The following is a 15,071-nucleotide window of genomic DNA, read 5'->3' as shown; positions in this document are numbered from 1 at the left end:
TGCCATGTCACATCCACTCCCTATGAGGGAAAGCCAAGCCAATTCAGACGCACTTTCTCCCCTTCGGGAAGGCGAAAGGCCAGTAAGCGGAGTAAGCAGGCACTGCCAGGAGGCTGTGGCCTCAGCCCGCCTCTCCTGGCACAGCGCTCACCTCTTCCACTGCCGGAGAAGGATGAGCAGCAGAGTGCACATCATGGAGCCAAGGCGGAGACAGTTGACGGAGGCCGGAACTAGGAGCTGAGGGGAGACAGCACACCAGTGAGAAGCCTGACTTCCTGTGAGCAGACAGCGAGAGGATCCACACTTTATCCACAGGGCACGTCCTGGACACATGCCTTTCTTCCCTGTAGCAAGTTCACAGGGGCGGAGCGGAGGGGGAGAAGCCAGTGCTGGCACAGCAGCAGCAGACCCTGTTGACACACCACAGCCTCTGGCGCCCCTCAGGCCCACATGAGCCCTCTGACCTGACCACTGTGCGCTGGCCGCCAACACACGAGCTCTGCTATTTGACTTTGGCGACTCTCTCCCTGGGAGAAACAGGAAACCTTCCAGACACACTTACTAACGCTTTGGTCCCGTCAAGTACATCAAGAAAGAGCTGTCGATGCACTGCAGAGTCGGTCAGGTGCATTGTATCTGCCTGCAAAGGAACAGAAAAAGATTTCAGCTGGGAAAATTTCCCAGACTTTAGAGCCAAAAAATGTGGGGTCCTCTGTCAGGCAATTAGCTATTGACAAGTCACTGCAGCCCTGCTGTTTCTGTTGACTCTTAGCTATGGTCAGAGTCAAGTCCAGGTTCACTGCCTCTTCATGACTCCATCTGTCCTCTGCTTAGAACCCTTCAAAGGCTTCCCAGTGCCCAGAAAATGCAAACCAAACTCTTCCCAACTCATTCTGGTATTATCCCACTGTGCTCAATCCAATCCAGCCCTACTTGCCTCCTGCCCCTCCTTGGACACACCAAGCTCCTATCCATTTCAGTACCTTGGTACCTGCAAGCTCCTCTGCCCAGACCTCTCCTCCACAGGCATTCCATATGGAAGGCTTCTTCCCACACTCAGGTCACAGGTGGGACATCACCTCATCAGAGTGGGCCTCCCTGACTACTTCTGTCTCACATGTTCACTACCATAGCACCTTATTTCCTTCACAGACAGTTATCACTATCTGAAACCATATTTTTTACTGGCAAATTTGTTTACAATTTACCTCCTTCATGGACCACCCTCTATGAGATTGAAGATCTTATCTACCTTACTCATTGCTGTATCCTGATGCCTGGCACATGGTAAGCATTCCACTAAAAGCCATTAACTGAATGAATGAATGATCAACATCCTAGACTTAGCCAGATAGGTCTCCTAGGGGAAAGAGGATGGTGGGATTTTCAGAACTACAACTCAAAAACTGCTTCCTGACTAGGGCCTAAAAGGCAGAGAGATTATACCCTGGGGAATCAACTACTCCCAAAGATGGCTGAGCCTTTCAGTGTGTCTGGGGTTTTAGGGTCCATAGCCACTGTGCCATGGCAAGGGTGTTTCACACATCCACTCTTTCTAGGTGCAAAGCTCCAAGCATGTGGGCAGTCTGGCACTAGGGAACAAATTTCACAGAAGATGTAAGAGACACTTGGAACAAGAAGACATCCATCAAGCTGAAGTTGTTAATGAAGTCAAGAAATCTGTCTGTATACCCTAAGGAAAAATAGTTCACCACCAAGTCTTACAATATAGCATGATAGCATCAAACCACGAAAAATGCCACAAACAATGCAAACTCTCTTTTGAAACCACCTCTGAGTAGCATGCAATGCAAAGACAATGGCCTCTGTTTTTTCTAAGACCAGGAAATGCAGTTTCTAGAACCAATGAAAATAAACTGCTCTTTAGACAGGGTGCTGCTACAGCTGTCAGAGCTACCTGCTGACTAGTCTACAAATATTTACCTAGTATCTACAGGACACATAGCACAAGAAGGCAATTACATATTTGCACAAGACGTAGATGCAGAGAGGGAACAGCTGAGACCCAGTCAAGGCTCAAAGAGAACTACACAAGGCTTTAAGAACGTCTGAAAGGATTTCGAATCACTTCTCTACACTATTCTTAAGAGTCCATTGGGCCCAATACCCTCAAATACTCCACATTTGCCCCAATCTCTTGGCAAACAATCTGTTAATTTTAGCTCTCAAGGATAAAACCATACTGGTTCGTTTTTCATCCCAAGGACCTGTATCTGCTAGGCATCTCAAAGGGTCATTGTTAAGACATCAAAGTGAACACTTGCCCCAGGAAGTTCTTACGTGACTGGTGGCGATGATGAGAAGCATCCTCCAGGCAGAGACCAGCATCTGATACTCTAACAAGGAGGTACAGCTGCTGCCCTCTGTTTCAGCTGTGTGAACTGCCAAGGACTTGACATACCCTGACCAGTAGGCAAAGCGTTTCTCGCTGGAAAATTTCTTGAGTGTATCTTTTAATGACTGGTCTAATGAACCCCTGTGGTGTCAAGAAATAAACAAAACCCACAGTTAGGTTTTAAAAGCAGATGGGAGTGTGACGGGCACAGACCCTTGTTGAGGCAGAGAAAACAACCTCACATGGGCTTAAAGGCAGACGGCTCCAGGATCACCTCCAAAGTGTGGGACTCATACTTCTTGCTCAACATAATGGGTTAGGCTGAGGCCTTTCCAGGATTCCTCCTCCATAAAATCCCGGTCACATGGAGTTTGCTTCACAATAACTTTCTGATGATCATAAATGCCATCAATGGATTGGCCAGGGACACAGTTCACTGGCCCTCCATAAATGGTTTCAAACAAGCTCTGTCCTCTGCCTTGGCTCATACCACCATGCACCCAGTGGTAGGCCACCACAATCTTCCTCTCCTCCCAACCTTCAGTTAAAATCTCAAAAGGGGAAAGGACTCACTTAACTACATAGTATATCTCCAAGCAAATTATCTTCATGATTAGGGCACAGGTTTCCAGGATACTGGGCTGTGAAGAGGGAAAAGAACAGACTGATCACGTGGAGGAACATCTCCCCCAGTGGCCCCAAAAGTCAACAGAGCAGGACCCAATACTTGGAGAATAAGCAAGTATACTCCCTCTAAATTGTAAATGGCCACATGACTTGCAAAAGCAGAAGTGTCAGGTCCACAATGTCTGCAAGTGAGTGGACAAGACCACAAAACCATTAACAAGAAGAGGCAGGGCAAGCCACTGTACTTCCCAAAGCAAGATACCAAAGGGAGAGGAAGCAGGCACTTCTCTAAGATAGAAGTTTCTAGTGAAGAGAATATTCTGTTGTTTAATTATGGGACATATTACTTTCTACACCCCCATCTCACAGGCCAGCCTTTTCTCTCAGGGATTGCAGCTGCTGTCCTACCCTCCGCCACAGCTTACCTCAGATGTTTCTGAGGGAGGAGAAAGGGTTCCAAACAGCGGACTAGTTAAATTCTCCCAAAACTTGGGTCTAGAAAGGAAACACATGTTGGAAATCACACTTTTCTCTCCCATAGTCCTTTTCTCCTCTCTCCAGCTCCCTATGGTGGTCACTTCTTCCTATTTTACCAGTCCCAATACTCACATCTGTCTCATAAGTCAATTGCTCCTACATAGAGTAGATAAAAATTACATTTATCTCTCTCTTTTTTTTTTTGAGACAGAGTCTCACTCTGTTGCCCAGGCTAGAGTGCCGTGGCATCAGCCTAGCTCACAGCAACCTCCAACTCCTGGGCTCAAGAAATCCATCTGCCTCAGCCTCCCGAGTAGCTGGGACTATAGGCATGCGCCACCATGCCCGGCTAATTTTTTCCATATATATTTTTAGTTGGCCAATTAATTTCTTTTTATTTTCAGTAGATACAGTGTCTCGCTCTTGCTCAGGCTGGTTTCAAACTCCTAACCTTGAGTGATCCTCCTACCTCGGCCTTCCAGAGTGCTAGGATTACAGGCATGAGACACCGCACCCAGCCACATTTTAAGAAACACAATTATGCATTATAGAGTTGATCAATAAAAACTCTTAATGATTCCTTCCATTGTACATTTCCAAAAGCCTCACAAAGAAGGGAAATAAGACAGCAGAGTTCCAAATTCTGAGTTTTTAATGCTCTTTCCTTTGTGTCAACGGGATCCAAGAGAATACGATATTTGTTCCATTTGGTCCAGTGGCTTAAGCAAGCCATTCTCATCTGAATCTACTGTTTCTCAAGACCACTGGGTTTTGACGGAGTTAGCAGAAGGCAAGAACACAAAAGTAGTTGAACCTTAAAGACGCTTAATGCTGCTGGGTGCGGTGGCTCACGCCTGTAATCCTAGCTCTCTGGGAGGCCGAGCCGGGCGGATTGCTCAAGGTCAGGAGTTCAAAACTAGCCTGAACAAGAGCAAGACCCGTCTCTACTATAAATAGAAAGAAATTAATTGGCCAACTAATATATATATATAAAAAAAAATTAGCCGGGCATGGTGGCGCATGCCTGTAGTCCCAGCTACTCAGGAGGCTGAGGCAGGATGATTGCTTGAGCCCAGGAGTTTGAGGTTGCTGTGAGCTAAGCTGATGCCACGGCACTCACTCTAGCCTAGGCAACAAAGCGAGACTGTCTTAAAAAAAAAAAAAAAAAGATGCTTAATGCTTAAAGATCCTTAATTGCTACTGACAGCATTAAAAAGAGAGTAAGTATAAAACTTTCATATATGGAAACATACACTAAGCATGTTTTATGCTCATTCCCAGTGAACGGTCACAACAAAACCCTGAGACAACTACTTTTACTCCCATTATACAGACAAGGACAAGGAGACTACTCGCAGAGTCAGACTCACTTGGTTCGGAGTACCAACATGGCACTGTCCCGACGGTCTTGCCACAAGGCATGCAGAAAGGCAATGGCTGCACGATGCAGCAGAGGTGGACACCAGTATCGATCTTGTTGCTGGAAATCAATCAGCTCCAGCACTGCATGGAGGCAGCTCCACACCCCAAGGCTGAATTCCTGTTAATCGGGTGTGGGTGAGAGTTCAGTCTCACAGCCACTGCTAGCATCCATGCCTGCAGAACCCAGCACATCTTAGAAGCCACCTCTCAGCTCATCCCAAGTACAGGCTCACCTTGGAGCCATCACTCCCATCCTTCACCTCCAGATTCAGAAACAGTTCAATAAGGCCTGGCTGGGTCTCTACTGCAACTGTGAGGAATTCCAGAATCATGACTTTGATGCGCATGTCCTCAATCTTGCTCTGCAGTCGGGTCAGGAAGGCATCACGTATGGCTGCTGCATCATTGCCCAGGCAAGCATACACTGACATTGGGGCCACCTGATGGAGACCAGGACACACAGGCTTAGAGCTCTGCTTCCAGAAAAACATCAGTGGGCTTCTGCAGAAAGGCTCTGGGGAACTCCCTAAAAATTGGCAGAAAGGGAAGCATCCAGACATAAAGGGACAAAGGGGACATCATGCCAACCAATAGCATGAGATGCCCTAAAATTCACAGGAGAAATCAACACAAAAAAACACTTAACCTCTCTCACAGTTAAATAAATAAAAAGTGAAAAATTACATAGCATTTTTTTACCTATTAGATTGACAAAGGTTAAAAAACTGATGAAGGCATCGTGGCAAGGATACAAGACTTGGTGTTAGAGGAATATAAACTGTTAGAATCTTTTCTGGAGGGCAATTTGGAAATATCTATTAAAAATTAAAATGTTCATTTATGCCTACTAATTTTTAGTAACTATAAACATTTACAAGCTTCTAGGGATAATAATGTTCACTGCAGCACTGTTTATAACAGTGAGATACAAAATAGCCCAAATAAATTAGGTATATCCACTCCAGGGTATGATATATAGCACTAAAAAAAATGAAGTGGGTCCAAATGTGCTCATGTGAAACGATTGCACAATATGGTACCACATGAAAAAAGCCAGTCATAAAACAGTACGTGTAGTGGAATTCTACTTTTATAAAGAACAAAAATATATGTTCTTTTTTTAAAAAAAACAGATTCATCTGACCAAAGCACCAAATACTTTTATTTAACAAATAAACACAGATAAAAAGAAATCTGGAGCAATGCATATCAACCTGCCCATAGGGATTCTTGGAACAAGGGGACCACAGGGCACCTCAACTTTCTAACATTTCTGTAACATTTAAAGAAATATTTTACAATGAGCATGTATATTTATTGTAATCAGGGAAAAAACCACCCTCATATAAACACACATTTTGTGTGTGTGTGTGTATGGCTATATTATTATACTTTAAAAGTCAGAGAAGTCCAAGTTAGTCAGCTGCTTCTTTTGGGAGATGGGGCAAGGGTGGTCTGAAGCCAGGAAGAGTCAGTTTCCTGAGGCTCTAGTTGGTTGAGTGGGATCCTACCGTGGCCAGACGTTTCAGCAGCTGAATAGCAAGACGTGGCAGAGCAGGGTCATGTTTGTGGTAGATGTACTTGGCTAGAACAGCAATGAGGTTGTTCCCATGAGCACCTGAAGAAGCACAGGAAACAGTTTAGACATCAAGTGTGCCTCACTCAAGTTCTTAGAGAAGCTGTAGTTCTAAAAGGCTTATGCTGGATATGTGAGGGAATTTGCTCTCAAATTCTTGGAGGGCCAGAGCAAACCCAGGTGGCAGCATCCTTCTCTTTCATTCAGGAGCAAAGGAATAACCAGGATTTGGGGGTAAACAGTTCAATGCAATTCATTAATAGCAAAGATATACTTTGAAGAAAATACATACTTTTATCAAATAGGTCAGAAAAAGGCATTGCACTGATATGTAAAAAATCTTAAAATTCCCAAAATTATACCGCTCAACAGGGTCTTAGACATATCCAAACACTTACTTAAAAATAAGGAAAGTGGGTCCTAAAGAGATTAAATAATTAGTTTAAAGTCACAGAGTAATAGCCAAAATTTAATAGGTATCAAAACCATCTCTACATATTTTACATAGTAATTCTCTACATATTTTACATAGTCATTTATCTAATCTTCATTGTAATTTTACAAGGTAGATACTATAGATTGAGCATCCCTAATCCAAAAATCCAAAATCTGAAATGCTCCAAAATCTAAAACTATAGCTTAAAGGAAATGATCACTGGAGCTTTTTGGATTTTAGGTTTTTGGACTAGAGATGCTGAACCAGTAAGTATAAATCAAATATTCCAAAATCCAAAACAATCTGAAATCTTTTTTTCTGGGCCCCAAGTATTTCAGATAAAGGATATTCGACCTGTACTATTATCCCCATTTTACAGATGAGAAACCCAAGGGAGAACTGTTTAATAATGTGCCCAAGGTCATGGTGGTCGGGACCAAAATTTGAACCAAGGCAGGTTGATTTTGAACTCGTGTTCTTAACTATCATTCTATCATCAATAGGAGGCAGAAATAGAGTATGACCCAGTCCTCTTGTTTCCAAAACCAGTAAAGGGGCTGGTAATCATTCCCAAATTTCTTTAAGAAGTTAATCAGAAAATAGTTTTGACATCCAAAAACACTGCCTAAAATATGTATTCATGGACAGAAATGTTGCTGATTGGAAGAGAAATACATACCATGTTGTGTGAGAGCCTGTTCCAGGGGGGACACCACATTAGAAGGAGGTTTCAGCCGAATAACATTGTTGGTGACGGAAAATGCCAGTTTCACTGTCTTGATCAGCAGCTGGCCCTGCCCCTGGCCCTCTGCCCCATCACTAGGGTGCCAAATGGAAACCAAAGTTGATTCAGACAATACGACTTCATTTGTAACATAAGTGCTCTCATGAATTAGATTCCAACAATAATCCTAGAGTTCAACAGCTGCTGTTAGAGGCCCCAGTCCAAACTAAGAGAGAGGAGGAGTAATCAACTCCCTTTGCTATGTGCCAGTCTATTTAGCAGCCACTAGGTTAGATAACAGCTATATACTGAGAACAAGGTTATCTTAAAAAACCTACTGCAAGGCAGGGAGATCAGCCTGAGCAAAAGGGAGACACCCCCCCACCCCCTGCCTCTACTAAAAATAGAAAGAAATTAGCTGGACAACTAAAAAAAATTAGCCAGGCATGGTGACGCATGCCTGTAGTCCCAGCTACTAGAGAGGCTGAGGCAGAAGGATTGCTTAAGCCCAGGACTTTGAGGTTGCTGTGAACTAAGATGACGCTACGGCACTCTAGCTCTGGCAACAGAGCCAGATTCTGTCTCAAAAAAAAAAAAACCTACTGCAAGTTAACCTTAACTGGATTTCTTAGAACACACAGGCACAATAAAGACAAACAACAGGAAGGATGAGAAGGAGCCCTACCTTCGGGGCTGAGCAGCCATCACCATGTCAATGGTGTCCACACCAATGCCCATGATATTAATAACTGTCTGTCCTGCTTCTGTGTAGGCCAGACTGCAGATGCAGAGAGATTGCAGGCTGGGAGTGTGGCTGAACGAAAGAAATGTTCTGAGTTACTAGGGAGCTGCCAAGTTCATCACTGAAAGGAAAGGGCACTATCTAGCTGCCTAGGGTGGCAAACTTAACAAACTGGCCATTGGTGATACAGATCAGCTCTCTGTAAGCTGAAGGCACTCTGATCATTTTCCTGAAATAGACTTGATCCTAAAGACCACACTAAGAAGGAATTTATTTTATGTATTTATTTTATTTCCCATATATGCCTGAAATAATCATTTAAGAAGGAATTTAAATGTTCACCAATTAACTGATACAGTTAATATAATGAATTATGATTAATCCATAAAATGGAATCCACAGAATCATTAAAACAAGACAGATCAGTATGAAATGGCACAGAAAGTTAGTATAGGCGGAGGAAAAAACCTAGAAGAAACACAAACTTGTTAACATCGCCTATGGGAAGTAGATATATGAAGGGCATTTGCACTGTATATTGTCCAATGAATGTGCATAGCTTTTGGAAGGATCATAAAAATGATTATTATATAAGTATACACACAAACACACACACACACACAATCTTGTTCCCACTTCATTTGCTCTTCTCTCTCAAGGAAAAATGATAAATAGGCCAGCTCATAATCTCAAGATTACTGAGCTCTGGGCTCAACCAAGGTGAGTTCTCAGGAAGAAATGAGATGGCTTTACACAGCAATAGCCCCACATATCTCTTGGTGAGCACTGAGCTCTAACAATCACCCTCATTACCTGCTATGCAGGTCTGTCTCATGGCACAGGTTCAGTATCGCATGAATCAGCTCCAGGATCAGGCAACCTGGACTCCAAGAAAGACAAAATTATAATGTGGCCTTATGTGATGACCCTAATCCCCAGAAAGGGAGAGAAAGCTCTCCAGGCACCCAGAAATTCCCAGGTCTTTCCAGCCCATGCTGTCCTTACCAATCTGTTCCCTCACACCATGGGAGTTGTAGCGCCACTTGTGATAGCTGGGAAGCATCTCCTTTAGCACAAACATTACACACGGCACAAGTCCTTGGCTCTGCGTACTACCAAGCTGCCCCTACAAAAAACCATGTTGTGAAGGCTTTTGCCACTTAAAGAAAAGTCATCTAGTGATTAGACACTTAACTCCAAAACCATAGATAGGTCAGTCCAAAGGAATTCTGGGCAAGCTTTGGCCATCAGTGAAAAACCAAAACATCAGAACATCGTACTTTAATTGAGCCCAAGTTGTGGGTTTCTTTAGAATAGAAAAAGTGACTAAAAAGACAATGTGAAAATGTTACTAAAGGCACCAACATGAAGAGGGATGAAGGCTAAATGTGGACAGAAGGGAGGTACCTTAAACATAAAGGCTATAGGATTTTTGACGATGAAGACTGCCAATTTCACTGTCACAATCATCAGCCGTCCCTAACCTCAACCCCATCGCTGAAATATGAGAAAGGAGATCTCATACCCCAAATTCTTTGCCCTGATGGTACTTGTTAACTTCAGTTTTCTAAATTTACACCTGAATTTGTATCTCTACCTCTGTATACAATTGCTTCTATCTTTTTAAACATTCATTGATTCCTGCAGGCAGGAAGTGGGTCAAGTGCTTTCCACACATGACCCTCTTTCAACTCAACCAGGCAGACCATGTACCACTCTTATTTTACAGAGATTCTGAGAAATTCTGTACTTGTCCCCAAGGTCATGCCAGCTAGTAAGTGGTCAACATGAAATGTAAACCGAATTCTATTTGACTCCAAAATCTATGCTCTCAACTCATATAGAGTATTTTTCAAACTAAGCTGTGATCCATTAGTGGATTATGAAATCAGTATATGGTCACAACTCACTTTAAAAAAAGGGGAGTGGGACTGAGTGAATGTTGTGTAGTAACAGTAAATGCTGTATTGTGAAATTTTGCTTCAGGAGTATATATACACACATATATACTGGGAAATGATATACAATGATGCCTATTACCCTGGGCTACCATCAAAATAGCTTGACAGCCACTGCATTACCCATATGGCCTCTTCAGTTCTAACTCATAAGCCTCCTATTAAATAAATTCACATAATTAAGTATCCACTATAGAATATATGGGTACAATACAATACTTCATGTATTGAAATGGTAAGCACCATAACTTCAGGACAACTGTTCTACCTACAGACAAGATGACTACAGTAGCCAGGGAGAGGGAAATTATTTCAGAATCATATGACCAGACTGTACCTTGACAAGGGTGGTGATCAAGCGCAAAAAGGCAATAGTGACCCCATACTCGCCCTGGGGCTGTTCACTATTCATCAAGAGGTTTCCATACCCCCCAGCATTCATCCCTTCCGCACTGGGAAGACAGAGAGGCAAAGGCAAAAAAAAATGATGAGGAAATTTCAGGTTTCAAGAAATTAATCACATAGCAGTCTTGTTATAGTCTAGATGGTTCAAGCATAAAACAGGAAAGCTCTGCAAGAGCCTTAATCAATTTTATGCCCAGAGTAAACATTAAGAACATGTTTTATTGATGTACAACATCAAGAGATTCAAAGTAAAAAATCAAATGAACATCAGGGAAACATTTTTGTCTTATAAGCAAGAGCCGGCAAGGTAAGAATGCTCAGGTAGTAAGATAGAGCCAGTGCATTAGTAAGTGGTCCACTGAACAAGTTCAAGCACCCATGAAAACAGAAAAAATACAGAGTTACTGTGGCTTAAGAATGAGATAAGTCGCTGGATCTAGATATCTCTGGATTCTCTAGGCTGGAAAGTAAACTCGCACATACCTAAAATGGCAGCAGCTAGATGAGAATCTTCCTTGCTCTCCCACTCTCAGGCTTAAAGACTATGAGCGATCAGTGCTACCCTGAGAGGAGAGCAGCTCTGGGCCCCATATACCCCACCATCTCTTTTACCCTGTCCTCACTCACCATCCTACTTCTGACCAGAGGGCTGAATAGGCAAAGACTGCACAGAATAAGTGGACAGGCAAGCTTCCTTAAGACCTGTAAAGCTAGGCTAGACCTGAAACATGCATGATTCTCTCTAGAAAATATGCTCTATCCACCCTAGGACCTGGGCTCACCTGATCATCTGACTCATGTTGGAGACAGGGTGGGCCACAAATGGTAAAAAGCCTGTGTGACGAAGATCAGTCCAGACCTGAGAAGGGAAAAGAAGAATTAAATGTCCACGTATCTTCAGGTATATGTCAACTGTTGCATTTTTGGCTGTTGGAAAGATTTGATGTCTCACCTTTGCTGGATTCCGGGCAGCCAAAACAGTCAAGCAGTTGACACAGGAAGCAATGACATGTACAGGTGGGGAGATCACTGTTGTTAACCTAGGAAGAACAGTGTACTGTTAAATGAACAGTGTACTGGTAAATTTCAGTTAAATGAATAATACAATTGGTTCCATCACAAATATTTCCCAGTTCTCTCTTCCCAAGTCCTTCATCTCAGCAGGGATATAAAAACAGGAAAGCCCTCAGCTGGGGACAGATACTACACCAGGGCTTCGCACAGAGGAACATGTGTGGACTTTAACCTAGTGGGTATGTTCCAGGCTCCTCAAAACCAAGAGAATAACTGCTGAGAGCTCTGCCAGGCAGCTAAGGGTTGGCCACAAGAGACTCACCGCTGCAGCAGCATGTAGATGCGGGACGTGATGGGCAGAAGACAGTCTGCTATTGACAGGTCAGTACTGATGACCTTATGGACCAGATCAATGATGGGTTTGACTCGCTGACAGTGCTGAATCACATCTGAGAGGAAAGACAAACTATGACCTCATGGCAAACAACTCCTTTAAAATCACAAAATAAAGGACGTTGGTATTTTCAGGTGGGAATCTGTAACCTCCTGATTTGCCAGCAAATTAATAAACTCCTCTTTCTTTATCTTCAAACTCTTTGTCCTCATTCTTCTGATTCAGCCTCAGGGACAAGTGCCGAACTTTTGCTAACAGGCACAGGTTCTATCATATCCTTTTTTTTTTTTTTTTTTTTTGAGACAGAGTCCCACTCTGTTGCCCAGGCTAGAGTGCTGTGGCATCAGCCTAGCTCACAGCAAACTCAAACTCCTAGACTCAAGCAATCCTTCTGCCTCAGCCTCCCGAGTAGCTGGGACTACAGGCATGTGCCACCATGCCCAGCTAATTTTTTCTATATATTTTTAGTTGGCCAATTAGTTTCTTTCTATTTTTTAGTAGAGACAGGGTCTCGCTCTTGCTCAAGCTGGTTTCAAACTCCTGACCTTGAGCAATCCACCCACCTCGGCCTCCCAGTATTCTATCCTTTCTTTTAAGTAATAAAAAAACTGAGGCCAGGCGTGGTGGCTCACACCTGTAATCCTAATACTCTGGGAGGCCGAGGCGGGCGGATTGCTCAAGGTCAGGAGTTCAAAACCAGCCTGAGCAAGAGCGAGATCCTGTCTCTACTATAAATAGAAAGAAATTAATTGGCCAACTAAAAATATACATACAAAAAATTAGCTGGGCATGGTGGCACATTCCTGTAGTCCCAGCTACTCAGGAGGCTGAGGCAGTAGGATCACTTGAGCCCAGGAGATTGAGGTTGCCGTGAGCTAGGCTGATGCCACGGCACTCACTCTAGCCTGGGCAACAGAGTGAGACTCTGTCTCTAAAAAAAAAAAAAAAAAAACTGAGGCTCAGTGATGTTAAGTGCTGCTCCAAATAGATGGTTAGTAAGAGATGAAGCTCAGATTTGAATCCAGGCAGTCCCACCCTTAAGGCCATTCTCCTAGTCTTTGTACTGCTGGCCTTGCTAAAAGAGCTTTCTTCTCTAGCCACCTCCTTCCCCTGTCCCAGCTCCCCTTGCACCCTCCAAATATTCCTTTTAGCCTCTTCATGTTATCTACTGGCCTTTCTGGTTCTGCTATGAGGACCTCTGGCTGCTCCCCTGCGGGACTTCCTTGCCCGTTAATAGCCTATGCCTTGTAAGTATCATCACTTGCCTCCCCATCACACTGGGGAGTATCTGAAATACTCCACAACAATCTCGATCTTTTTTGCTCTTCTCTCCATCTGAGGTAATGCCTCCCCTGCAGCCGTGTTGCTGAAACATTCCATCCTATTCTGTGCCAGGAGGCTGGCAGTCTGAGGTTACTGTGAGCTAGGCTGATGCCATGGCACTCTAGCCCAGGCAACAGAGTGAGACTCTGTCTCAAAAAAAAAAACATACAACCACAGAATAGTCCCTGAGACCCAGATAAACAAATCACAATCTAGATGGTTCTGAATTTTATCTTGAAATTCCTTCAAATCCTCCCAGCATGTCCAACATCCCCTACTCCTCCATGTTTCCCAAAGCTGACCTTACCTGCAGTTGAAACAACATGAAGCAGCATTTCAATCTCACAGGTAAAGAGGGTCCAGCTGCTATAGGAGTATTCCCAGCGCACCAGGTAAGCCCTGTCATCCAGCATTACTTGGCCCACCGTGCCTTGAGGTATGCGAAGGTTGGTCTGACCCCCTAACGAAGGAGAAAGAACAATAGTCTAATATCTGAAGACAAATAAGAAGAGGTAACTCCTTTCCCAGACACCAATATTTAAACACATCTTGGTAGCTAACATTCCTACAGCTTTATTCATGTTTAAAAAAAAACCCCAAAATTCTCGTGATCTGAAGAAATGACTTTCTTTTTTTTTGAGACAGAGTCTCACTTTGTTGCCCAGGCTAGAGTGAGTGCCGTGGCGTCAGCCTCGCTCACAGCAACCTCAAACTCCTGGGCTCAAGCGATCCTCCTGCCTCAGCCTCCCGAGTAGCTGGGACTACAGGCATGTGCCACCATGCCCGGCTAATTTTTTCTATATATATTAGTTGGCCAATTAATTTCTTTCTATTTATAGCAGAGATGGGGTCTCGCTCTTGCTCCGGCTGGTTTTGAACTCCTGACCTCGAGCGATCCACCCGCCTTGGCCTCCCAGAGTGCTAGGATTACAGGCGTGAGCCACCGCGCCCGGCCTGAAGAAATGACTTTCTACATGTCTGAAAACAAGATGAGTGCAGAGAGTGGTTTTCTATTCAAATGATGGCTATGGAAAGTCCACAGATCACTGGGTGAATCAGTGGTGATGCCAGGACTAGAACAGTAAGGCCGTTCCCTCTTTATTTTACTCCTTGAGAAATTGGGATACACATGAGCCCAAAAGCAGTGACTGGTCACTCTAACATACTCACTGCTAATAACAAATTGTTACAACCTTTCTCTACAACTTAATTGGGCACAATCTAATCAAACATTAAAAAAATTTTTTTAATTGTGGTAAAATATAATACCATAAAATTTATCATTTTGACAACAGGTACAGTTCAGTGGCATTAAGTACATTCACATTGTTGTACACCACCACCATTTATCACAAAACTTTTTCCATCTTGCAAAATTGAAACTCTGTACCCATTAATCAGTAATTCCCCCATTCTCTCAAACCCCTAGCCCTTGGCAACCACCATTCTATTTTCTGTCTCTATGAATTTGACTACTCTAAGTACCTTATATGAGTTGAATTATACAGTATTTGTTATTTTGTGACTACCTTATTTCACTTAAGTAAAATATCAAGGTTCATCTATGTTGTAGTATGCATCAGAATTTCCTTTCTTTTTAAGGCTAAATATCATAAT

At 43.3% G+C, this 15,071-nt stretch overlaps 1 protein-coding gene across 2 annotated transcripts in view; it reads right to left on the bottom strand.

Moving 5' to 3' along the window:
- Positions 1-15,071, bottom strand: part of NUP188 (nucleoporin 188) — a 51,233-nt gene that overhangs the window by 7,018 nt on the left and 29,144 nt on the right. For both annotated transcript variants that reach the window (XM_076009113.1, XM_076009112.1), the window contains exons 16-32: positions 13,762-13,914; positions 12,060-12,186; positions 11,676-11,763; positions 11,506-11,582; positions 10,656-10,770; positions 9,366-9,486; positions 9,174-9,240; positions 8,304-8,432; positions 7,574-7,713; positions 6,394-6,500; positions 5,116-5,322; positions 4,831-5,000; positions 3,409-3,478; positions 2,930-2,997; positions 2,302-2,497; positions 563-640; positions 152-237 (exon numbers count right to left, since the gene is read on the bottom strand). In XM_076009113.1, the coding sequence (XP_075865228.1) occupies positions 152-237; positions 563-640; positions 2,302-2,497; positions 2,930-2,997; positions 3,409-3,478; positions 4,831-5,000; positions 5,116-5,322; positions 6,394-6,500; positions 7,574-7,713; positions 8,304-8,432; positions 9,174-9,240; positions 9,366-9,486; positions 10,656-10,770; positions 11,506-11,582; positions 11,676-11,763; positions 12,060-12,186; positions 13,762-13,914 (1,999 nt within the window). The remainder of the gene's footprint in view (positions 1-151; positions 238-562; positions 641-2,301; positions 2,498-2,929; positions 2,998-3,408; positions 3,479-4,830; positions 5,001-5,115; positions 5,323-6,393; positions 6,501-7,573; positions 7,714-8,303; positions 8,433-9,173; positions 9,241-9,365; positions 9,487-10,655; positions 10,771-11,505; positions 11,583-11,675; positions 11,764-12,059; positions 12,187-13,761; positions 13,915-15,071) is intronic.

The sequence above is a fragment of the Microcebus murinus genome, chromosome 12 (genome assembly GCF_040939455.1).
Source record: "Microcebus murinus isolate Inina chromosome 12, M.murinus_Inina_mat1.0, whole genome shotgun sequence".
In the NCBI taxonomy this organism is placed as follows: Eukaryota; Metazoa; Chordata; class Mammalia; order Primates; family Cheirogaleidae; genus Microcebus; species Microcebus murinus.
The sequence above is the reverse complement of the archived record's forward strand: the minus strand, read 5'-3'. Positions and strand labels throughout refer to the sequence as shown.